Genomic DNA, 25,078 nt, shown 5'->3' on the forward strand with positions numbered 1-25,078 from the left:
GATGTTAATGTGTTGTAGTTGAGTGTGAGGAGAAGTGCGTGCAGTGTGAGAAGGAGACCGTGTTTATGATGTAACATGATGTTAATGTGTGTAGTTGAGCGTGAAGAGAAGTGTGTGCAGTGTGAGAAGGAGACCATGTTTATGATGTAACATGATGTTAATGTGTTGTAGTTGAGTGTGAGGAGAAGTGTGTGCAGTGTGAGAAGGAGACCATGTTTATGATGTAACATGATGTTAATGTGTTGTAGTTGAGTGTGAGGAGAAGTGCGTGCAGTGTGAGAAGGAGACCGTGTTTATGATGTAACATGATGTTAATGTGTGTAGTTGAGCGTGAAGAGAAGTGTGTGCAGTGTGAGAAGGAGACCATGTTTATGATGTAACATGATGTTAATGTGTTGTAGTTGAGTGTGAGGAGAAGTGTGTGCAGTGTGAGAAGGAGACCATGTTTATGATGTAACATGATGTTAATGTTTATGATGTAACATGATGTTAATGTGTTGTAGTTGAGTGTGAGGAGAAGTGCGTGCAGTGTGAGAAGGAGACCGTGTTTATGATGTAACATGATGTTAACGTGTGTAGTTGAGCGGGAAGAGAAGTGTGTGCAGCATGAGGAGACCATGTTTATGATATAACACGATGTTAATGTGTTGTAGTTGAGCGTGAGGAAAAGCGCGTGCAGCGTGAGAAGGAGACAGAGGACCTGATCAAGAAGCGCCACCAGCAGGCGGAGGAGGAGAAGCGGAAGAAGCTGCAGCGCTACAAGGAGGAGAAGCCGATGTGCGACCGCCAGGACCAGTTCCTCGCCGCCTCCCAGCACGCCATCACTGACAAACACAAGGTGGCCGACGAGGAGAAGCAGAAGGCCCTCGACGCATACAAGGACATCGCTGCACACAAAGAGACTCACACGCGGCCCGGCACCACCACCACCACAACAACGGCCACTCATGTCGAACAAACACCTGGAGGTCACCACTTTAATATAGTTATTCAGTGTTCTTTTCTTTTTTGGAAAATATTACTGTTCATGGATATTTATTAAATTTTGAAAAATATATTTCATTCATTCACACCATTCATTCATTTCATTCATTCATTCACACATTCATTCTTCATTCATTCACAAATTCATTCTTCACTCATTCATTCTTCACTCATTCATTATTTCATTCATTGTTCATTTACTCGTTCGTTCTTTCATACATTAATTAATTCTTCATTTAGTTATTGGAATATGAATGTGCATAAAAATAATTAAAATCTTTGTTTTACAAATAATGAAAAAGCCTTTAAAAAATTCTGTGACTGAAATATTTAACCAATATGAACATGTACCAGTACACCATTACTGTGAAACATATTAATAATAAAATTAAATACATACATAATAAATGATTTTAGGTTAACCCTGGTGGCTACAAGAAATGACACATTCAAACTTTATACAAGTGCATACAGTTATAACAAACTGAGTCTGAAATTACACAGTCATAACACATTGTATAACATAATGTTCCAAAACTAAATGCAGATATCGGTTTTCAGGTGGCACTCGGACAACAACTATTAAAAAGACAGAAACGGTTTCCAAGACATCTGGGTTTGGTGGAATGCAGTATTCTAAACCAGGGGCAGGTCAGTTTCTTGGTTTATTGTTTGCTTTGTTTGGCAGTTTAGTCATTCACTTGACATTAAAACATTTGAACATTGTTAACGTTAGAATCAGTTTTATGAAATGAAAGTTTCTATTATATGGTCATGGTTAGGGGGCAGTTGATATAATGCACAATCATCTAAATGGCACCTAATCAATTATAAATCGTTATATGTTAGCTATGTAACAATGGATAATGGTAAAGAATAAACAGCAGCAGCAGAGGAGAAACCTGCACTGATCACAGGTACCGTTTATTGTTGGGCTAAAAACCAGTGTTTTTAACTGTGTTCTTTATCAAATGAACTGCAGAAAAGTAGAAAAATAGGAGAGATTTGTGAATACACAAATACGTGAATCTCATTTGACAAAAATATAATATTTGTGTTATTCAATATCAGTCATTACCAAGTGGATGCTAATACTAGTGTTAATAACCACAGGAGGCTTCTCTTCTCTCTTCTCTGTCTCTCTCTCTCTCTCTCTCTGTCTCTCTCTCTCTCTCTCTCTCTCTCTGTCTGTCTGTCTGTCTGTCTGTCTCTCTCTCCCTCTCCCTCTCTCTCTCTCTCTCTCTCTCTCTCTCTCTCTCTCTCTCTCTCTCTCTCTCTCTCTCTCTCTCTCTGTCTGTCTGTCTGTCTGTCTGTCTGTCTGTCTGTCTCTCTCTCTCTCTCTCCCTCTCCCTCTCTCTCTCTCTCTCTCTCTCTCTCTCTCTCTCTCTCTCTCTCTCTCTCTCTCTCTCTCTCTCTCTCTCTCTCTCTCTCTCTCACTCTCTCCCCTCTCTCTCTCTCTCTCTCTCTCGCATGATGCATGTTAGAACATAGCTTGTTTTAATTACAAACATTATGCCACAGTAACCTCAGTTCTGATTGTTTATTCTATACATGCTAAGTGATGTTGGAGAAGACATTCTCTCAGAGTTAAAAATAACAACACTCAGTGTGTGTGCCTGCTCTCTAACTAGTTGCATGGTGTGAGAATGAAAATAGAATTACAATTTCTGGACACCACATTATTCAGACCAAATGTCAAAAAACATGTACCTAGAATTTCTTCCACAAAATTAGTTTTTTAAGTTTGCAAGTTCCCCTTGGAAAAAAAACAAAGGATTGAGTTTTTCCATGGATTTTTTGTTTTTGTTTTGGTTGGTTAAAAGAAAAATCTTGTTTATCATCACTTTGTCCCCAAAGTTCATCTATCGTTCATATATCGGTAACCATAATATATATTGCAACGCTCAAACCAAACACAAAGTCACAAGTTAAACATTGTTACCGAATGGTTAGGTCAAACTACCTGATTGGTCGAGCACCGATGGGGTTTGAGCCAATGGGATTCAACTGTATTTATTTTGTGTGTATAATATGTACTGGTATTAACAATGTAATATTAGAATTTCTAAATGCTTTTGATTAACAATTTAACACCTTTATGTACCAATACTATTCACATACATTACTGTTAGTTCAATAAAAGAAATTCCATTCAATGGGAGTGAAGAGAATTAAACAACTCATTATGTATGTTATTTTCAAAATTATGATAACAGATATTTTAGTTTTTAACCAACCGCTGTGATTGTTGTATTGATTTGAAGTTGTGTTTATTATTTGTTTGGTTTTCATTGCCTTTCCCTTGTTAGAAAACGTGGCTATTCACATACTTGACCAGCTAACTAATGCCAGTGGCCCTGGCACAAGTGGTTCTATATCCGTGCAAACAGAGTCGTGGAACAGCCATAATGGAATTGTACAAAAGTCACAGAAGACTGAGTCATGGGGAGGTAATACTTTATAATGGTTGGAGAAAGTTTCCTGTCCTATCAAGCCCTTCCCTATAATATGATCTATTATAATTTTAGAAAATCATAGTAAATTAATTATTTTATTGAAATGTATGATGGGTGGGTGTTAGGTGTGACTACAATATTGGATGGTTTAATTCTTTGACAAATTGTGAATAGCAGTATTTAATTTATTATTCTTGGAGTGTTCTTGTTTTTTATTCTTCTTAGATATAATTTTAATTTATGACAGCATGCACATTTGTGAATTTTGGAATTTGATTTAGCATTTTATACACAGTTGTTGCATGATATGCTGTTTGTTTTATATCAATATATGACTAAAATATCATGTTTTATTTTATTTAGTTATATTTATAATATTTCAGTGAAGGCAATATATTAACAAGACAAATTCTATGTCCACACCAAACCCATCCCTAATCCATTAGCAGTATAGGTTTGTAATTTTTCTTTTAGCGGGAAACAAAAGTTCTACCCTTTGTTAGTATGCATAGCAAGAAAACAGTTCTGATATTCAGTCGCCTTTCAAAACTTGATCTACTCATCACCTGTCATCGTGTTTACTAGTACATATACTACTCTCACCAGTTTTACCTTTAATAGCTCTTCATTATCAGCTTTCTTTATATATCCATAAAAAGAGACACAAATGCTGGCAGATATAACATATCTCCTCATGTAATCTGTATAGGAGTAGTTACATTTAACATTCTCTATGACAGGCGATGAGGCATCTCGTCATTTGTCCTAACATTGCTATAACTCAACTGATCAATTGTTTACTATTATAATCAATAATCAGAACACCACTAACATTGCATCACATGTTCGATAAAATCATCATCTATCAAACCAATTATTGTAGCCTTCATTTTGCTTTCTTTAATATTTTCATCTAATTAAACCAGTAAATTGGAGTAGCCCCAAAAGGCTAGCTATGTTGTCTATTCCAACATATTCCACAGTTTCAAATAGTTTTAGCTTCAGTAATATTATTAAATGGATGGTGTGTGTATTTTTCTTCAGCAAAGCCAGCTGGTCCGAAAGGAGCCATGGCAGCCTTCAAACAGATGGATGGTGCTAACAACCCCAGTGGACCCAGCAAACCAAAGTAGGTTCTTACACCTCTCAGTAGTATACAGGTCATATTCAGCACTTAAAATTCACGACAGAAATCGGCAGTACTGCCACAAAAAGTTATTGCATCAGCATTTTATTATTACAGGGTGTTTACTTTGTTATTACCGGTATTTATGATAAATTGCAGTCGAAAGTTGAGCTGAATTTCGAGGGCTATATATTGTTACACCCCAAAATGTTAAGGAGACCAATGGTCTTAAATGAACAAAATAACAAGCAGATGATCACACAAAATGAGTGTTATCACTTTTATATTTTGTTTTAATTTCTGCTAGATTTGTCACATTTTGTATTAAAAATTACATTGTATTTTAGGCATATTTTATACAAGGTGACAGTAAGATTCTAAATGTGTGCAGTGATGTCATAAGCCAAAATACTTCAAGCAATAATAATGGATAATTCAGAATAAAACATTTATTCAAAATTTCAACACAAGCAGCTTTTTTTACTTGAGAATCATTCTCAACCCTTGCAATTAAAAACAAATGTCCATGGAAAACAAAAACATGCTGTGGGACAAAAAAGCAAATATAGTCCATATTAGTCCGAAAAACAAATATAGTCCATATTAGTCGGAAAAACAAATATAGTCCATATTAGTCCGAAAAACAAATATAGTCCATATTAGTCCGAAAAACAAATATAGTCCATATTAGTCGGAAAAACAAATAGTCCATATTAGTCGGAAAAACAAATATAGTCCATATTAGTCCGAAAAACAAATATAGTCCATATTAGTCGGGAAAAACAAATATAGTCCATATTAGTCCAAAAAACAAATATAGTCCATATTAGTCGGAAAAACAAATATAGTCCATATTAGTCGGAAAAACAAATATAGTCCATATTAGTCGGAAAAACAAATATAGTCCATATTAGTCCGAAAAACAAATATAGTCCATATTAGTCCGAAAAACAAAGCAAATATAGTCCATATTAGTCCGAAAAACAAAGCAAATATAGTCCATATTAGTCCGAAAAACAAAGCAAATATAGTCCATATTAGTCCGAAAAGCAAATATAGTCCATATTAGTCCGAAAAACAAAGCAAATATAGTCCATATTAGTCCGAAAAACAAAGCAAATATAGTCCATATTAGTCCGAAAAACAAAGCAAATATAGTCCATATTAGTCCGAAAAACAAAGTCATGGAGAATGTAAAACTATGTGGCTATCTCCAAGTCATTGCTTATTGCCGTGGTCAGTTGCAGGGGTTGATCCAGGTCCGTCTCAAGCTTGCTAAGATAAATTATACAGTCACATTGTTATGTTGTTCTTTTCTGATTAACAAACATTTATTTCCGTTTTTATGCCAGAAAACACAACTTCAGTCTGCTGCACACTCAGTGATATGAAATCAGTTTTATGCTACAAAACACTGCATTTGATGTGACATTACTTTTATTACAAATGCAGGACCTTATTAGCAAAGCTCTCTTAATCAACATCACATTGTCTTTGCAAGTCTGTTGCCATCACTATAACATGATGATGAGTAGAACATTTTCATGAGTTTACAAACAGTGGGGGTGGGGGTTGTGGTGGCAGAGGACAGGAATGTCAATGTTGGCCTTGCAAAATCAGTTAGATTTACCACACAACCTGAGGACAAAAGTAGTGAAAATGAATACTCGTTGTACACTGATAAAAATGTCGATATTTGTGAATGGACTGTATGATGTCCCAGTGTTTCCATCACTGGTGGTACCCAGTAGTATTAATGCACGTTTTGTAATCAGCAATATTGTACAAGTGTTGCATGATGTCTGTTAATTCATTTTTCACCCACAGTGCTTTAGCTACCGTGGCTCTGGCTAGGAACGCAGCCACCAAAATATCTAGACATGGTGACAGCAAAAAACAGGAGATTCTCGACTTTTGTAAACAGAACACCGAGGAATATGAGGTACTGGTCACATGACTGGTCACATGACTGGTCACATGACAGAGACAAACTGTCTGACCTGACAGTACAGCAGAATATATTATAGATGCAGCTAGTGTAGAGAAAGCTTTTCTCATAAAAATGTACTGGATTTCACACCTTTAACAGTCTCTGTTACTTCTCTGTTACTTTCCATCTTTAACAACCACTGATGCAGTAATATAATGGCTAGCAGGAATAAGTCAGGTTCTGAATCATATAGGATGGTGTATCTAAGATGGATGAACATTTGTAAATATCTTGTAGTGTTCTTGTAGTCAAACTATACTGTATAATCATCATTTCAGTTTGAATTTTTTATTATAATTCTAGAAATGGTTTTGCATACATGTTGGTTTTGTTGAAAGTTTAGTAAGTTTTTACTACAGATGAGGAAAACATGCAGGAGTTTCTCATATTTTCAAGGTATGTGCATTTGATTTTGTGAGTTTGCACAAGGAAGGAAGGAAATGTTTTATTTAACGATGCACTCAACACATTTTATTTACGGGTGAGCTGATAGGACAAACTGTTGAAGTGAGTGAGAGTCCAGTGAAATGAGTGACACTTTGTATAGATTTTAGATTCGGTTGACGTTAACAAAAGGATAGCATCACTGGTTGGTCAGGGATTTTGTCTTCATTGGTCAGTGGTTGTAGTTGTTGCACTTATTGCTGCTGGTGTTGATGGACGTCTATGGAAGTCAGTGTTCACTAGCAATTAATATATTTTCCTTACTGTGGTGGTTTCAAAAATTAAAAATAAATTTCTAAGTTGGGATTGATTTTACCATTAGATGGAAATAAAAGGAATATTAATTTTGTTTAATGGCAACTCAGTACATTGTTTAACAATAATTTAGCACATCTGAGACAATGTATCCTTGGTGTATAATATTGGTTATTTCCACTCTTCATGGAGATATAGGCTTCTCTTAATGAAATCAACTTATGGAATATCAAGTCTATTTAATATTTTTAGTTATTCAGTTTAGTTCTGTAATATTGTGCAAGTTTGAGGACTCAAGTTTTGGTTTCCAAATATATTTTCATTTTGACTAATTCAGTCATGTTTTGGTGCGTTTTGTCTCAGAGGAACTAAAAAAATTTTTTTTTTTCGAGTACTGGCTATTAAAATCTAAATCTCACAGTTTGATTGGCATATACAGAATTTTTTTTAATATCTTTGTGTTGTAAACAAACTTGAGGAGAGCTGCAGATTATTCTCCTGAAATGCGGATAGGCAAGCAATCATGTGAAGTTTACAATAAAATTTTATTTATTTACAATTTTATTGCAAGATGATCCATTTTCTGATATCCTAAATCTCCAGGCAAGTGGTGGGAAGCATAAGAGATTACAAGCCTTTCCTGACACAGAGTAGTCACTCAGTCTTTGTGGGTGTTTTCCACAATTGAAATAGCTGTAAGGCCTGCTTTCCATTAATGCTATTCCTTGCACAATTTATCGTGCAAGTTTCCTTGTGTGGAAATGTGCATTTCCATATTTACGTCTTCACAAGCGGATTACTATAAACACAATTTATGTTGTCAAAGTACTTTTAATATGCTAGTAAATTCTTTGCATTATGAGTTAACAGCATTGCAAACTTACATCTGGAAAAATTGCTCAACAATTGACTTTATCTTCCTGCACATGGGCAATCGTGCATATTTGGAAAAGATACTGTCTATCGGCACTATGTTATTAAATTTGTGAGCTGTTATAAAACGGTCACTTGCAGTGTGAGGTTACATACATTTAAAAAAAAAAAAAAAAAAAAAAAAAAAAACGTGCTTCCATTTTTCCCTGATCTTTATTCAAGGGGAGATCACTCAATTCCAAATTTGTGAAAAAACTAAAATAATATAAAATCAGGAACCGTACTGGTATTCGGACATGCATACATTAACATAAATAATTATTATAAAATTTTTAATATACTATTTGTTCAACCAGTAAAGGAGGTGTATATAACAGAGCAGAATCACATGTGAAATTGCATTAAAGGGAAGCAAGCCAAACATTTACAAATTACAGTTGACGGAAATACGTGTCTCTTTATTTCATGCTTATTATGACTGTTTTTCTTTTGCCCATACTAAGAATGGGAGGTGGAATGGTGCGGAGCTCCAGCTCCATTAAAGAGTCCATGCTAAACTGGACAAAAGCCATGACCAAAGACTACGAGGTATTACACCCGCATGTGGCCCCACAGTGGTTGTCATGGCAATGCTTCCTGGACACAGTTGTCCACTGTACAAACGTTGATGTCCACTGAATAATGTATCCTGCAATGTTGAGCGCATCATGCAATTAGTCTTGTTATTGTGTTAGAACCGTTTACGTCAAGTACTTAACACCCTGACACAGATGAGACGTTGTAAATGTTTACTAATACAAGCATTTGTTTCAGATTTTATAGTTGGTGTATTTATCATGACACTAACGCATCATACAGCTGCTCAGGTGGGAATCTGGCATACAGTGTTTAAGGCTAACCAGAAATTCATTTGTCAGATTGGGGACTAATTTATTTTTAAAATATACTGGCACAGCCCATTATGTTGCATATGCAACCATATTTTGCATTTGGCCACTAAAATATTGTGTACTATCTGTATAAAAAATTGCAGTAGGTGCCATCTAGAGGGCTGTTGCATTTTTTTATTTTAACAGTTTCATTTTTAGTTTTTTTGGAGGGTACATTTAGCTTAAACTTGAATTTGTTTAGTACTACCATACTGCCTTTCCAGCATAACTTAAGTGTGTCTACTTCTAAAGTGATTTTTAAAATCCATCATGTATTAAAAACAAAAACTGATGCATCCTGAAAGTCGAGTGAAAGTATACCTAACATTCTAAAGCCTTCAACTGTTAATGAAAACTTATCAGTCAATCAGTCAGTCAGTCAACCGGACAGTCAGTCAGTCAGTCAACCATTTGACATGTGCTTACATCCACTTAAGGTTCAAGCACATCTGTCTTGGACACATCTTCAGAATTTCCCGGCGGATGTGTTGAAGATGGGTTAAAAACTCAGCAACCCTGATTTAGAACTTGTAGGGTTTGCTACATAACATAGAGTAATTTAAATAAACATTAACCTTCAGTTTCCTGTAGTTTGTAATGGCAAAATGTAGTCGAGAAACTGACCTAGAGTTCCAGTCACCTGTAGAACTGCAGTCAAGTTTTAAACCTACATTGTACTTGTCGGTAAAACCATTGTCATTCCATCAAGATGGACTTAACAGAACTTGCTTTTGTTGATAAAACACAACATGATCTATGATGTCCAGTTTTTTGTTTGTTTGTTTCGTTTTAGTTGTTTTTGTTTGGGTTTTTGGTTTTGGTTTATTTTTTCATTATATAAATGTTGTCAGCTGCATCGAATGACTTTATGAATACCGTAAAGGGAAATACGTCCACAAGAAAAATTAATGTGATAATTGCGGAATTTTAATTTAATTCCCTTCAATATAGAAAGGATCACTGAAGGTCAGTGATGTCAGTTAGTGCAAACATTGTATCATCATTTAGGTACAGACCATAATTTAACCACTGACTCTCCCTCCTTCTCAGTTTTACCTCCAAACATTGTATCATCGTTTAGGTACAGGCCATAATTTAACCACTGACTCTCCCTCCTTCTCAGTTTTACCTCCAAACATTGTATCATCGTTTAGGTACAGGCCATAATTTAACCACTGACTCTCCCTCCTTCTCAGTTTTACCTCCAAACATTGTATCATCGTTTAGGTACAGACCATAATTACAGGCCATAATTTAACCACTGACTCTCCCTCCTTCTCAGTTTAACCACTGACTCTCCCTCCTTCTCAGTTTTACCTCCAAACATTGTATCATCGTTTAGGTACAGGCCATAATTTAACCACTGACTCTCCCTCCTTCTCAGTTTTACCTCCAAACATTGTATCATCGTTTAGGTACAGGCAATAATTTAACCACTGACTCTCCCTCCTTCTCAGTTTTACCTCCAAACATTGTATCATCGTTTAGGTACAGGCCATAATTTAACCACTGACACTCCCTCCTTCTCAGTTTTACCTCCAAACATTGTATCATCGTTTAGGTACAGGCCATAATTTAACCACTGACTCTCCCTCCTTCTCAGTTTTACCTCCAAACATTGTATCATCGTTTAGGTACAGGCCATAATTTAACCACTGACTCTCCCTCCTTCTCAGTTTTACCTCCAAACATTGTATCATCGTTTAGGTACAGGCCATAATTTAACCACTGACTCTCCCTCCTTCTCAGTTTTACCTCCAAACATTGTATCATCGTTTAGGTACAGGCCATAATTTAACCACTGACTCTCCCTCCTTCTCAGTTTTACCTCCAAACATTGTATCATCGTTTAGGTACAGGCCATAATTTAACCACTGACTCTCCCTCCTTCTCAGTTTTACCTCCAAACATTGTATCATCGTTTAGGTACAGGCCATAATTTAACCACTGACTCTCCCTCCTTCTCAGTTTTACCTCCAAACATTGTATCATCGTTTAGGTACAGGCCATAATTTAACCACTGACTCTCCCTCCTTCTCAGTTTTACCTCCAAACATTGTATCATCGTTTAGGTACAGGCCATAATTTAACCACTGACTCTCCCTCCTTCTCAGTTTTACCTCCAAACATTGTATCATCGTTTAGGTACAGGCCATAATTTAACCACTGACTCTCCCTCCTTCTCAGTTTTACCTCCAAACATTGTATCATCGTTTAGGTACAGGCCATAATTTAACCACTGACTCTCCCTCCTTCTCAGTTTTACCTCCAAACATTGTATCATCGTTTAGGTACAGGCCATAATTTAACCACTGACTCTCCCTCCTCAGTTTTACCTCCAAACATTGTATCATCGTTTAGGTACAGGCCATAATTTAACCACTGACACTCCCTCCTTCTCAGTTTTACCTCCAAACATTGTATCATCGTTTAGGTACAGGCCATAATTTAACCACTGACACTCCCTCCTTCTCAGTTTTACCTCCAAACATTGTATCATCGTTTAGGTACAGGCCATAATTTAACCACTGACTCTCCCTCCTTCTCAGTTTTACCTCCAAACATTGTTTCATCGTTTAGGTACAGGCCATAATTTAACCACTGACTCTCCCTCCTTCTCAGTTTTACCTCCAAACATTGTTTCATCGTTTAGGTACAGGCCATAATTTAACCACTGACTCTCCCTCCTTCTCAGTTTTACCTCCAAACATTGTATCATCGTTTAGGTACAGGCCATAATTTAACCACTGACTCTCCCTCCTTCTCAGTTTTACCTCCAAATAAAATAGCGAGTCACATGACGCCCATCAGTTAAAGGTTAAAGGTCAATTTGTGAAAATGAAGAATGGCTGATTGCCAACTATTGAAATTAATATATAATTTGATGATATGTCATAGTGTCACAGTAAACATTTACCCATAGCTGAATTATGCTATCCATGATCATTAATTAATGATACAAATGAGATTTATTTACATTTTGCTAATAATTTGGAAGGCCCTTCATATATATAGAGTATTCGTGCAGTCAGTATTACACGATCCGGTATACAGTGCGTCTTTGAAACTGATCTTGGCTACTAGTTACAGTGAGGACTATAGCATAACTGATGCACCTGTATGGTGAGGAGTTTTTCTTTCTTTATTTTCATTGATGGTGTCATCACAACTTTATTTCCCACGAAATCCCTAGTTAGCACGTGAAAATATTTCCATTTACGGTAAATATATATATTGTTTTATAACAATAAAGTTTAGCTTCTAAAAATGTTTTGTTGAATTAAACAAAGTACATAATGACGTAGTTAAAATAAAACAATGGACTGCAGTGAGCATGCTTAGAAGGCATATCTGTTCACAGGACGAGTTTTGATAGACTAAGATTCCACAGATGACTTCAACGAAGCACGTTTGTTTATCATTCCATGTTTTCATTGCCATACTGTTTATTTTTTCCTCCATTAAGTGTGGGCGGAGGTAAGGGCATGGTGCGCTCTCCCAGCACCATAAAACAAATACTCCTCGACTGGTGCAAGTCAAAGACAGCCGAGTACGAGGTAGCGCATCTAACATTCTCGCATGATGGGAGTTGTGTCCCTTGGCATGATCTTGTTTGGGTTTTGTTCAGTTCTTGTGTGTTTCCCCAGACATGGGCATTTGGTTGCTTTGAATGTTTTGTTTTGGTTTGCTTTGATGGTGTTGATGGTATGTGGAGGTGTAGGTTTTAACAAACACTGGAGCCTTGCATGTCTGTTCATATTCTGTTGATACTTTTGCATGCTTTTATTGTCTTCAGTATCTAACCAACCTAACCCTTTTTCTGCACAGTTATTACTTTTAAATTACGTAATTTAACTAATTATTAAATGATACAAATGTTATAAGCATTTTATTTAATGTTGAAAACATGATTAATTCAGATATTAGTTCATAATCTTATTACAATTACATTATAATGATACATTGTACATACAAGTAACTGTTTTTACTTTCGTGTTGTAAAAGCTATAGATTTAGTTTTTCTGTTTGAATAATGATGTTTCTCTGTAGATCACAGCATATTTGACACATTACAGCTTGGTGTAGTTAGTTAGTAGTAGAATTTGCTGTTTTACATTTGTATACATATGCTTGCATTTAAAAATACTTCACTTCTATTAAAGATTTTGTTGACAATGTATGATATATTTTATTAAGTACAGTCCAGTGTTGGTATCGTGAGCCCTGTTATCTTGTCCCAGGCTATTTGAAGGTCAAGAAGGCTGCAATCTAGATCAGTCTGTAGAGCACTCGCCTTAGATGTGTGGGTTGTGGGATCAAACCCCCTCAATGAACCCTTTCCCCAATTGCTTTCTTTTCCCATCCTAACCAGTGCCTCACAGCTGGTATATCAAAGGTTGTGGTATATGCTGTCCTGCCTGTGGGAAAGTACATATTAAAGATCACTTGCTGCTAATACAAAAATGAAGCTGGTTTTCTCCAAGACTATGTGTCAGTATTACCAAATGTTTGACATCCAGTAGCCCATGATTAGTAAATCAGTGGCTCTAGTGGTGTTGTTAAACAAAAAAACTTTAACTTCAACTTTTTAAGGTCAATAAATGGCCTCATGGTATACTTTTCCACAAAATACTATGTTCATCTCGACCTACCGTTATCTCAAACTGCTTCAGTCCCTCCAACATGAAGATACCAGCAATGATGTTTAAATGTATTAGTATGATACCAATGTTCTATAGGACAGCATACATCACAAACCAATGTTCTGTAGGAGAGCATACATCACAAACCAATGTTCTGTAGGAGAGCATACATCACAAACCAATGTTCTGTAGGACAGCATACATCACAAACCAATGTTCTGTAGGACAGCATACATCACAAACCAATGTTCTGTAGGAGAGCATACATCACAAACCAATGTTCTATAGGACAGCATACATCACAAACTAATGTTCTGTAGGACAGCATACATCACAAACCAGTGTTCTGTAGGACAGCATACATCACAAACCAATATTCTGTAGGAGAGCATACATCACAAACCAATGTTCTATAGGACAGCATACATCACAAACCAATGTTCTATAGGACAGCATACATCACAAACCAATGTTCTATAGGACAGCATACATCACAAACCAATGTCTATAGCAATTAAAAGCTATAAGAAAGCTAACTGTTTGAATACTAAAAGTATTGAAACTGTATTTTTATACTGCTGGTGTGAAGAGGTTTGAACCAGTTCCATCAGCTTTTATTTGAAAGATTTCAGATATTTTGTGTTATATGACAAGCTCAGATTTATTATTTTGATTTGTACTTCTTTTAAACTTCTTTTGCTTTATTTGCTTTTTTTAAAATAAATATATTCACTGACGATTATAATTGGCTGCTGTTGATAGATCTGCTACTTATTTAATCGTGTGATCATTAAAATCAACATTAACGTGGAACACAAACAGGAAGTAATCAGTTTTAATAGTTTCAAGAATGCTCAGTTCTAATAAATATTGTACCAGTACCATTGTTTACAATGATCATTTGCTTTGGTTTCTAGATTTTTAAGAATCTTCTGTTATGAAGTTAGTTTTAAAAATTAAATTCAGTGCATGGCTTTCCTGTAGATTTAGTCCTAGTTCACTTTCATTGTGCTATTTCACACAATTATATCACGGTTTTCTTCACTATATGAGTGGAAAATGAAGTGTTTGTCTTCCATTAAAAGAATAGTTTTTAATTCATCAGCATTCATGAGTAAAAAATTAAAATGATTCCATATTTTCTGTAAATATTATTCCAAAGTTAGTATATTAAAAAAAATTACAATTCAAAAGATTTTACTCACAAACATTCTTACTTAAGGTAAAAACAAATAATATTTGTACAACTGTTCAGTAGATTATAACTGCATATAATGATTGAAAATTATTTGATTAGATTCTTAACTATTCTGTCTTAAATACTGTGATTGGTTAATTGCATGATTTGTTAATTTAAAAATATTTTGATTGGTTAATTTAACGATGATTCTGATTGGTTAATTTCAGAATATTCAGATCACCAACTTCTCCAGCTCCTGGAACAACGGTCTGGCGTTCTGTGCTCTGATTCACCACTTCTTCCCACAGGCATTCGACTACAACGCACTGTCACCGAAAAACAGGAGATACAACTTTGATTTAGCATTTAACACTGCAGAGTGAGTTGATACATGTCAAGTTATTTTCAATTGTGAAATTAAAGTGTTGTAAACTGATATTGCTAGTTTTAATTTAGTTCAGTTATTATTCTGTGGCTTGAGATCGAAATGTGTCAGCCGAAGTGTTACACAATAGGACGACCTAGCAGCCAGTTTATAACCGACACCATCTTTGTGTTAGGTACTTAGTTATAGGTATTGGTTCATCACATAAAGTTAATGCAGTAACATGCATGAATCCGTTATGGTATGCTCCAGATTAAATGGTCATTTTTAATTCGGGAAAACCCTTGATATTGACAGAGATAACATGTGATGATGCCCCACGTGTTTGATAATGGAAAGGTCTGGGCTGGTTGTGTTAATGTTTTGCTGTTGCTTCTACATTTTAGTCTATACATATGCTAAAAAAAACATGACAGAAAACATGTTTGTCGTGTCAAGACAATCAAAATATACATTAATAGCAAGCGAGCTGTGTTTGTGTTTGCATTAGGAAATTATATTACACGATGGGGAGGTGAGATGTCAAGTTTTAATTGTGAAGAACTGTTTTATTTTGCCAGGAAAGAGGCGGACATTGCTCCCCTGCTTGACACGGACGATATGGTGAAGATGAAGAACCCGGACTGGAAGTGTGTCTTCACGTACGTACAGAGCATCTACCGACACCTGCGCGACCACGACGCCAACAAGGCGGCCGCTGCAGAGTGACCTTTCTCTGACGACGCTGTTCACTGTGTCTGTGTTTTCAGTGGTGTTTGTAACGTGTTCTCAAGGCATTAACCACATATAGCCACATCTCATTGTCTTACGTTCTCTTGTACACTTGTGCAGCAAGCAAATAGGAAAACTTGGTGATAGTTATTAAATGGAGTTTTCGTAAGTCTGTAAGGCTCAATTTCTCATTGATTAATGATTCATGGTTTAAATTCTCTTTGAGAGACAATGAACTGAAGGTAGTGTTTCACATATACTAGTCAGTTTTGATTTCCACTCAAAATCTGTTACAATGCAATGACTTTGCACATGAATTTCTTTCTTAAATGATGGGCAATTCATTGTAAACCAAGTATATCTGAGCATAATTTGAGTGTATAGGATATTTTTGGCATACTTACATCAAAAACACTATTCAAGCATGGCTGTTATGGGGCCAACCTCTGACTGAGTTATAGTTTGAGGTTTATGCCTCGTATTAAACCCACCAATGAGAAATAGGGCTTTCAATATCTGTGCTTGCAGCAAATTTTGTTTCTTTTCATGTGGGATCATGTGGGGTTTTAAATACTGGCATGTTTGTTTCTTTTCATGTGGGACCATGTGGGGTTTTAAATACTGGCATATTTGTTTTCAAAACATTGGTCTGCCATTATGATATGGGTTTGCAGGGATCTATCACTATAGGTCTCTATAGCTATACAACGTTTTGCCAATTTTACCAACCCTAAGAACGTCATGTCAAGCTGTTGTTACAGTGTTGATGAGATTGTTATATTTTAGCATCGTTAATTTGTTTAAATTGTATGGACAATAAAGTCTTACAAAAATCTGTTGATATGCATATTTTCAAAACAAGTGTGAAAATCTCTTTTTGAAAGTGAGCCTGCAGTTTGACGTGTCTGTGATGTTATGTTGAAGTCCGACAATCAAGCAGAATGAGTTCTTGTTTGCTGTGTCTTTTTGAATGTAAATAACGTTTGCATTCAGAATTTCTCACATCATTTGTTTTATATTAACCAAAACTGATCTGAGAAAGGTTTGTACAAGAGATATGTGCATATATAATTATAGTAAGTAATTGTCAGTTGTTGTACATAAAGACATTACATACTGTTGAATACAGAAGCAGAATTAATCGTATAATAATATGATCCAGCCACGTACTTCTGGTCTATATTTTATTGGTGCTTTTCTCATTGTGGTAGGAAAAGTCAAAACACGACAAATAATTTTGATAACATACCGTACCTTAATACCAGTATGTATGCTATAAACTGTAGAGACTTCAGAAATTTATATTTATTGTCTTCACTATGTTTTTTCAAATTTTCAAATGTTTATAATAAACATGAATGCTAGGAAGTGCCTTAGCAATGTTATTTTAATAATGTTTCTTTTACATCTATATAATTATATTAATATAAATAGTTAATCTCAAATTTTACTAGATTCACAACAGTTTTTAAAATGTTTTTGCAGAACCTAAATACAAGCAAGTGCCTTAATGTTAGATTTTAAACATGATTTATACAGTTATTTTTATAAGATTAACATTTTAAATAACTTGTCCTATGTGTTATTATTTTTACACAGCTCAAGACTATTGTTATTATAAAATTTGTTGTATCAAATATATTTCCACCTGCACCCCTCCTCAACCCAAGCAGGACCTCACTGATACAATGTGCCAATGTCAACACAATATTTCTCTTTCCTTGATAGGATATTTCACTGTGGATATTAGCCAATCATATTACACTGTTTTACCATTTCTCTTCTAAAATGTCAATAGCAATGTTGAAGGGACATAATATAGTGTTTATGTCAATTATTACAATTCTTGTACAGGTTTTAAGCTAATACATTAGACTCGGTTCATGATAGTAAATCATGATATTGATAACTTTAGTTTGTAAGCCACTGCACATAATTTAGCTGTTGGCCATGACTTGTGATTTTTGAGTGTACAGTTTAGATCTTGCATGTTACCCACTAAAACGTTGTATTGATGTTATAATATCAATATTAATAGTTGTTAGTGTGAGAATTTTTTAAAGCATTTATAATCTGCAAGTTTATTCAAACTTATTGTTATGGCTTTGTGATGTAATAGTTAAAGTGTTTATCAGTTAGTAATGTAAATGCATAATTAAAATCAAACTTATAGAAAACATAGTTATATAATTTTGTATGTACTAATGTGTAATACGATAAGTGGTGCTTGTGTATCTGTGAAAAAGCCATTACATAATAAACCTACAATTTAGCAACAAATTTAAAAAATAATCGATAATATTTTTAAATATAAACCTCAGGTATTAGCTAGTGTTTTATTTTAAGTATATATCTGGTACAAATAAAGCATAAATTATATAACTTTTTCAACATCAAAGTTAACAATGTCAAATTAAAATTTCAATTCTTAATAATATTGATGAATATATGTCGATAGTACTTGATACATACAAAGTTTAATATAATAGACAATCTCAAAATACACATTGTGTAAATGTATTATTACTGGTATATTAAAATAGTGTTACCTTTTGCTTTACATGTTACTATATTTGCCATGGGCCTAGATTGGTGGCCTTGCATACCTAAAAACTTTAATGTCGGACATATACGTTCTATGTATATGGGCATTAAGCCTGAAATGATTGTAATAACACAATCTATGCAAACCAAAGTGTTCGTATGTAGGGCACAGCCAAGCACTGGCTGTATACATGTTCACACTGCTGTATGTTTATAGATATCTTATTGTTGTAAATAGTTGAAGGTTTTGTTCCTATTGTACGGTGCTAAACATGTTTAACTGATATTAATTGTTCAGTTACTTATATACTTATTCCTAGTACTCATTTCTTAGAGACACTAGTATTATAACAGAGTTTTCACTGTCCAGCAGCTTAACAATTGCTAATACTATTAATATCTTTACATGTTCCATCAGCTGAATATAATAAAATTAAAGGGGCGATCCTGTGTTGGAAGCCATTTTAAAACGTTTTCAGCAAACAAAATATTTCATCATTATTAAAATTACAATTTACTTACATTTTCTTGCTTAGAATATGAATATTTCTATAATATCAATACATTTCTCAGTTAATATTGGTTTTTGTCGAAAATAAATTCAAATGTACAAAATTATTATATCTTCCAATGGCCAAACAAATTTTTAAATAATTCGGCCAGAAGTTATTCCAAATGTAGTTATTTGCATAATGCTTTATATTTAAAACATGTTATGGGTAAGACAATGTTTAAAAAAAAAAAACCCAGGAAAAAGCAGAATGTGTGTTTGGGGGAACAAACAGAAGTCTAAATTGCTAGGGTTGAATACTCAGGATAGTCCTTTAAATATGATACAATTCCAGACAATTTTACTGCCAGGCTGTGTATGTGTCATTAATAATACCAGTATGGTGGTAGCATTTCTTTCCCTCTAATACTTTGTAGTGCATTTTATGAGCCCACACCCAAAATATTAAATGATTCTTAAATGGCTTACAGTTGTGACGTTTCAGCCACCAGTTTATTTCTCTTAAAATGCTGTATACCTCTGTATTTTACTAATAACTGTTTTAGCCACCAGTTAACTTTTTAAAAACGCTACTTAGATCTATATTTCACTGATAACCAATATTAATCTGGGGATGTATCCTTGTCAGTGGAAATAGCCTTAAGATGGACAATCCAGGAAATATTAGTCTTGAAAATTAGGGACTATCATTTTATGTGAATGTTTTATCAAAGAATAAGAAGAATTCAGAAATTTAAATGTTTTCATCTCTGATCCATCTCTTGGATCAAATCTGCATGCAGGCTGTGTATCTTTGTCTGTTAATATTCGCTGTCAATGTTCATGTTGTTTTTTTCTACAAATAAATTTTCATATACATATATGTATTTGGAATTGCTTTAAAATGATAATTTGGGTTTTTATTTTATAGATCAGTAAAAATATAAATATGTATTATAGTTTAGATGAAACAGTTGTGAATGATTATAAGACTTGGTTAAGTGTATATAAATTATTCACTGTAATCATGGTTATAGGACTGCATAATAACATAGTCAGTTGGCTTGTGTTGCCAGATTAAAAAACTAATGTAAAATTTAGAGGTTTCACTAACATAAGCTGTGTTACCTATAGCATTGACAAACCTTAGTCAAACCTGCTCTAATAGACACCTCAATAAAGCAGCCACCCTTCTAGTGTGTCTTGCCTCCTCTTATAGAGTTTGTCATTACTTAAGAACTTTAACTGAGGGATGTAGATTAAAACCTTTACACTTCATACAGTGTCAACACCTTTGACAGGTAGACTTGTCAAATAATTTTAGTGCAATATTGTTATAAAGTTTTTTTCTGTAAATATTAATTTGTTCATTGTAGAATTTGTGTAACATTACATTTTAACATTTATGTTCTATCACATAATTCTTGACGATGTAACCACATTTTTAAATGCAGTTATAAAATCCTACCAAACCCATTGTCCACTTTAGTGGCAATTGTTTTTATTTTTTAAAATTAAGTATAGTTATGTTTTAATAATTTGAAATGATTTACTCAAACTATATAATGAATATGCATTTAAGTGTTGTTGAATAGAGGTGTCTGTTACATTAAATATGGTATTTGCAATACAAAATTATTAATAATGTGACACAAATTATTTGTAGCTAATAATAATCCACTATTAAATTGTAACCTTTAATGAACCTAGCAGGCTCAAACACAAGATGTCTGAAGTTAGAGTACCCATATTCTTTATATGTGATTGTTTTTTGTTGCTCAAAGAATGTTGTTGATGTGCAAACTATATCTATTTTGTGAATATTTTAAAAATTAAAAGTAATGTTTAAAAAAGCATTTTGGTGACAGTAATTAAAAGATTATTCACTGCCTATAAACAACTTAAAACCCTCAATTCATTTAGATTCAGCATATTTGTATAGAATATAGTATACTACTTTCTACTTCCAGCTCTATGCTTCTGCATTAAACCTAGAATGTTAAGATGATACATGTATTTGGAATTCATATTATAAGTACAATTTATAAAATGTAGTTTCAGTAAAATGTATTCCAATCTTTTGTGTCATAACAAATAAACAAATTACACTATAGGTTTGAATATGATTACTTTTTTAAAGTTTTCAAATTACAAAACACCAGATGAGATACACTTACCTTCCTATGATAATGTGTTGTTTTTAAACGTAAAGTTGATGTTAAAATCTTCATGTGACTATGCATTAATATACTGGTGAAGTCAGCAATGATGCATTAAACTTAATACTTGCTTGTGTATGTTTAATTAATTAATCTGTTGTCTTGGACTTGTTTCACCGACGTCTGTCATTAGTTTATCATAATGTCAGGGTTTAAGCTGATGTTTGCCAAATGTTAATTAAAATTTAATGTGGCGAATGTATGTTATTACAAATTCACCAAATAGTTCATTCACAAACTTATTTGTAGGTGTATACCTATTTTAAAAAATAATTCTGTTTAGCTAAATGCAGTTACTTTAATTTGGCTAGATTTTCTGATCAAATTCACCAAATTGCTAATTATCTTTGGCATCCAGCTTAAACCCTAAATGTGTATATATGTATTGCTGTGTGTTACGTATTGTAAACAGGTCTCGACTTTTCTCCATATGACACACGTGTCACGGAGTCTTTAAATTGTTTAATTTGATGAAGAAGAAAAAACTTTAATAAAGTGTCAGGTGTTAGTTAAAGCCCATATCAACTGCTTCACTAACAGGCCAGTAGGAACCGAGGGGTGGGGTGAGATATGGATCATAACATAAGGTTTTTGTCCTATTATACAAAACTTTAACATGGCCACCCTAAATGAGGCTATCATGGGATAAATATTTCATAAAGCATCATGCCATCCCCCACCCCCACCCCTAAAAAGATGGACTAGAGCAATAAAATAACATTTGTAAAGAATAGAAGCCCTGGCCAGATGCCCAGTTTGCAGAGGAGAACTTCCATTTCTCAGCTTGTAGAGACGAGTACTGAAGAAAAGAGTTTCTTCACATAAAAGTCCATTAGGTTGTACTCAACCCATTTGTAACTTTTTCACCTAATAAAACATTGCAATAATTTTAGAGAGACCACCCCTTCCGCAAGGCAAACTTACATTTTATGTTTATACAAGAATACACTGTAGAATTCAGATACCCTAGTTTTCATAAAAACCTGTATATTTTGCTGTTTATATGCAAATGGATTGTTTTATCGAAATATATTTAAATGTATCAACAAACTGCTTGTGCAGTTCAATACCTATAGGAAGTTTTTATTTTATGTTTTAGAATCTATCTAACATCTAGTCTTTCAGTGAAGAAGAAAACAGCATTGAATCAAAGTTAACCCTTGCACAGTTTTAGCTGTGTATGTTTATGTGATAGTCTTGTAAAGTGCTAACAAACTAGATGTATTGTGAACCAGCAGAATAGAGAGCGACACCATTGTTCTGTGTTTGTCACTATATTTTAATATTTAAACAAAAATAAATGAAATATATTATGCAAAGGATCAGTGTTATTGTTGCTTTGTTTTGTAAAATCATTAATATAATCTATGAAAAGTTTAAAGTTTGTTTTGTTTAACAACACCACTGGAGCACATTGATTAATTAATCTTTCGCTATTGGATGTCAAACATTTGGTAATTCTGACTCATAGTCTTCAGAAAAAACCTGCTACATTTGTCCTAATGCAGCAAGGGATCTTTTATATGCGCTTTCCCACAGACAGGAAAGCACATTCCATGACCTTTGACCAGTTGTGCACTGGTTAGAACGAGAAACCCCAATCAGTTGAATAGATCCACAGAGGAGGTGCGATCATGCGACGCAGGCACCTTAAGCGAGCACTCGACCAACGGAGCTAAATCCTGCCCCCTAATAATGTATGGAAGGTGAAAGAAAACACTTCACTTGATTTCACGTACTAGACATTTGTGGGAGATCAGTACAACAGGATAGAGAAGCTGCACATCACTAGTCCCCTACTGGTCCAAGGGAGGCAACTAGATGTTTCGTCTCCGTCCTTACGACTACATGTTCATCTTTCCCACATAGTTTTACAGATGGGGTTTATTTTTTTAAATGCCTCAAATATACGGAGCTGAAATATTGTATATAGCATTATGATCTAATTTTTTACAGAGTTATGGCCCTTGAACTTAGAATATATATATATACTCTTCAAAAGAAGAAACGCAAAACCACATTGTCGTAACATTTGGAGAATTGATTTAATTATTGAATGGTGAGTCCGATAATTACCAAATGTTGCAGGATTGTTCACAATTCACTCTAGTCCATTGTGAGTAAGTGATAGGACACACCACCAAGGTCAAGGTCATCTGGAGTCAATACCGGGTGTGGCCTCCGCGTGTGTTGACAACTGCCTGGCACCGCCTGCCCATTGAAGCAACCAGAGTACGGATGACGTCCCGGGGGATGGTGGCCCACTCGGCCTGCAAGGTTGCTGCCAGCTCGGGCAGGGTCTGGGGCTGTGGTTGTCGCTGTCGCAGGCGTTGGTCCAACTCGTCCCATAGATGCTCAATTGGTTTCAAATCCGGTGATATCGATGGCCAAGGAAGGACATTAATGTTGTTGTTCTGTAGGAAAGCCGTTGTGAGACGTGCTGTGTGAGGCCTGGCGTTGTCATGTTGGAACACTGCGTTGGCGTTGGCCATAACTGGAACGATGTGTGGCCGGAGGATCTGGTCAATGTAGCCCTGTGCATTCAGGTTGCCCTGCACGTGGACCAGGTCAGTTCTGCCAGTGTGTGAGATGGCTGCCCACACCATGACACTACCCCCGCCGAATCTGTCCACTTCCTGCACGCAGTTTGCCGCATAACGTTCACCACGACGCCTATACACGCGACATCTTCCATCATGATGTCGGAGCAGAAATCGGGACTCGTCACTGAACCACACCTGTCTCCATCGCAGTTGAGGCCATTGTCGATGCATCTGGCACCACTGCAGTCGGAGTCGACGGTGTTGTGGTGTTAAGATGACACCTCGAACTGGACGTCTGGCACGAATTCCTACCTCACGTAGGCGGTTCCGTACGGTCTGGTCGGATATCCTGCGCAAACCTGGTATTGCTGCGGCTGTGGAGGTGGCAGTAGTCGATCGTTCCCGAAGGTGGCGTACCCGGATGTAGCGGTCCTGCCCGGGGGTAGTGAACCGTGGTCGACCGGATCTAGGGAGGTCACGTGTTGATCCATGTTGCTGGTAACGGTCCCCCAGTCTGGAGATGGTGCTTGGGGACACATGGAATGCCCTGGCAACGGCCGTTCTGGATTCGCCTGCGTCTAGTCGGCCGATGGCATTGTTTCTCTGCGGTTCACCGAGACGTGGCATGTCCTGGATTGTCAACTGTCGGCCAGATACAGAGGCCAGGCAAGCGAACACCCTGCACTTTTATACTGTCGGTGTTCATGTTGCATGTGCAGACAACGCACGTGCAGTGGTGACATGGTTTGCACGTGGCTGCGTTTTTGCGAATATTCACATTTTGGAACTTTATTGTACAGTAGCTGCGTTTTATCGAATGTAACCGTGGGAATGTGTTTGGGACATGCAATGACCTTATATTCACAAAGCATGAACCGGTAGGAAACATAAAATCGGAGTTATAACCCATTTGTACCCTTTTGAGTTTCTTTTTTTGTCATCAACCCGACTTGTAAAACATAAATGACTTGATAGTATAATAAACTATTTAACTAAATACTAGTATATTTCAATTTGCATCAACAGAACGAAATGGAGTTAAAATATTTCTTTTTTTTTTAAAAACCCAAAGAAAAAAATGCATATTATTAGGCCTATTGGTAGGGTACATTCCTTATAGCAAAAACGACCACTCAAAATACCCAAGTGATCGATACTTTTCTTTGGGACGACGTAATTGGTCAGTTTTGTGATTTTAGATGGGAAAGTCTACTTAATCAAGAGGTTACAGAATTACTTACAGTAATAAAGCACAACGGCTGATAATGTCCATTACGATTTGAGGAGTATCCGTACGGTTATCACA

General features: G+C 35.4%; 1 protein-coding gene across 1 annotated transcript in view; it reads left to right on the plus strand.

Annotated features, from left to right (window-relative positions):
• LOC121367414 (smoothelin-like protein 1) overlaps positions 1–22,549 on the plus strand; it is a 90,972-nt gene extending 68,423 nt beyond the window's left edge. The window contains exons 7-13 of the mRNA XM_041491569.1: positions 654–968; positions 1,546–1,635; positions 3,294–3,434; positions 4,485–4,569; positions 8,632–8,716; positions 15,108–15,259; positions 15,826–22,549. Of these exons, the coding sequence (XP_041347503.1) occupies positions 654–968; positions 1,546–1,635; positions 3,294–3,434; positions 4,485–4,569; positions 8,632–8,716; positions 15,108–15,259; positions 15,826–15,973 (1,016 nt within the window). The 3' untranslated portion in view covers positions 15,974–22,549. The remainder of the gene's footprint in view (positions 1–653; positions 969–1,545; positions 1,636–3,293; positions 3,435–4,484; positions 4,570–8,631; positions 8,717–15,107; positions 15,260–15,825) is intronic.
• Positions 22,550–25,078: the final 2,529 nt, after the last annotated feature.

This window comes from Gigantopelta aegis, chromosome 3, assembly GCF_016097555.1.
Source record: "Gigantopelta aegis isolate Gae_Host chromosome 3, Gae_host_genome, whole genome shotgun sequence".
NCBI lineage: Eukaryota > Metazoa > Mollusca > Gastropoda > Neomphalida > Peltospiridae > Gigantopelta > Gigantopelta aegis.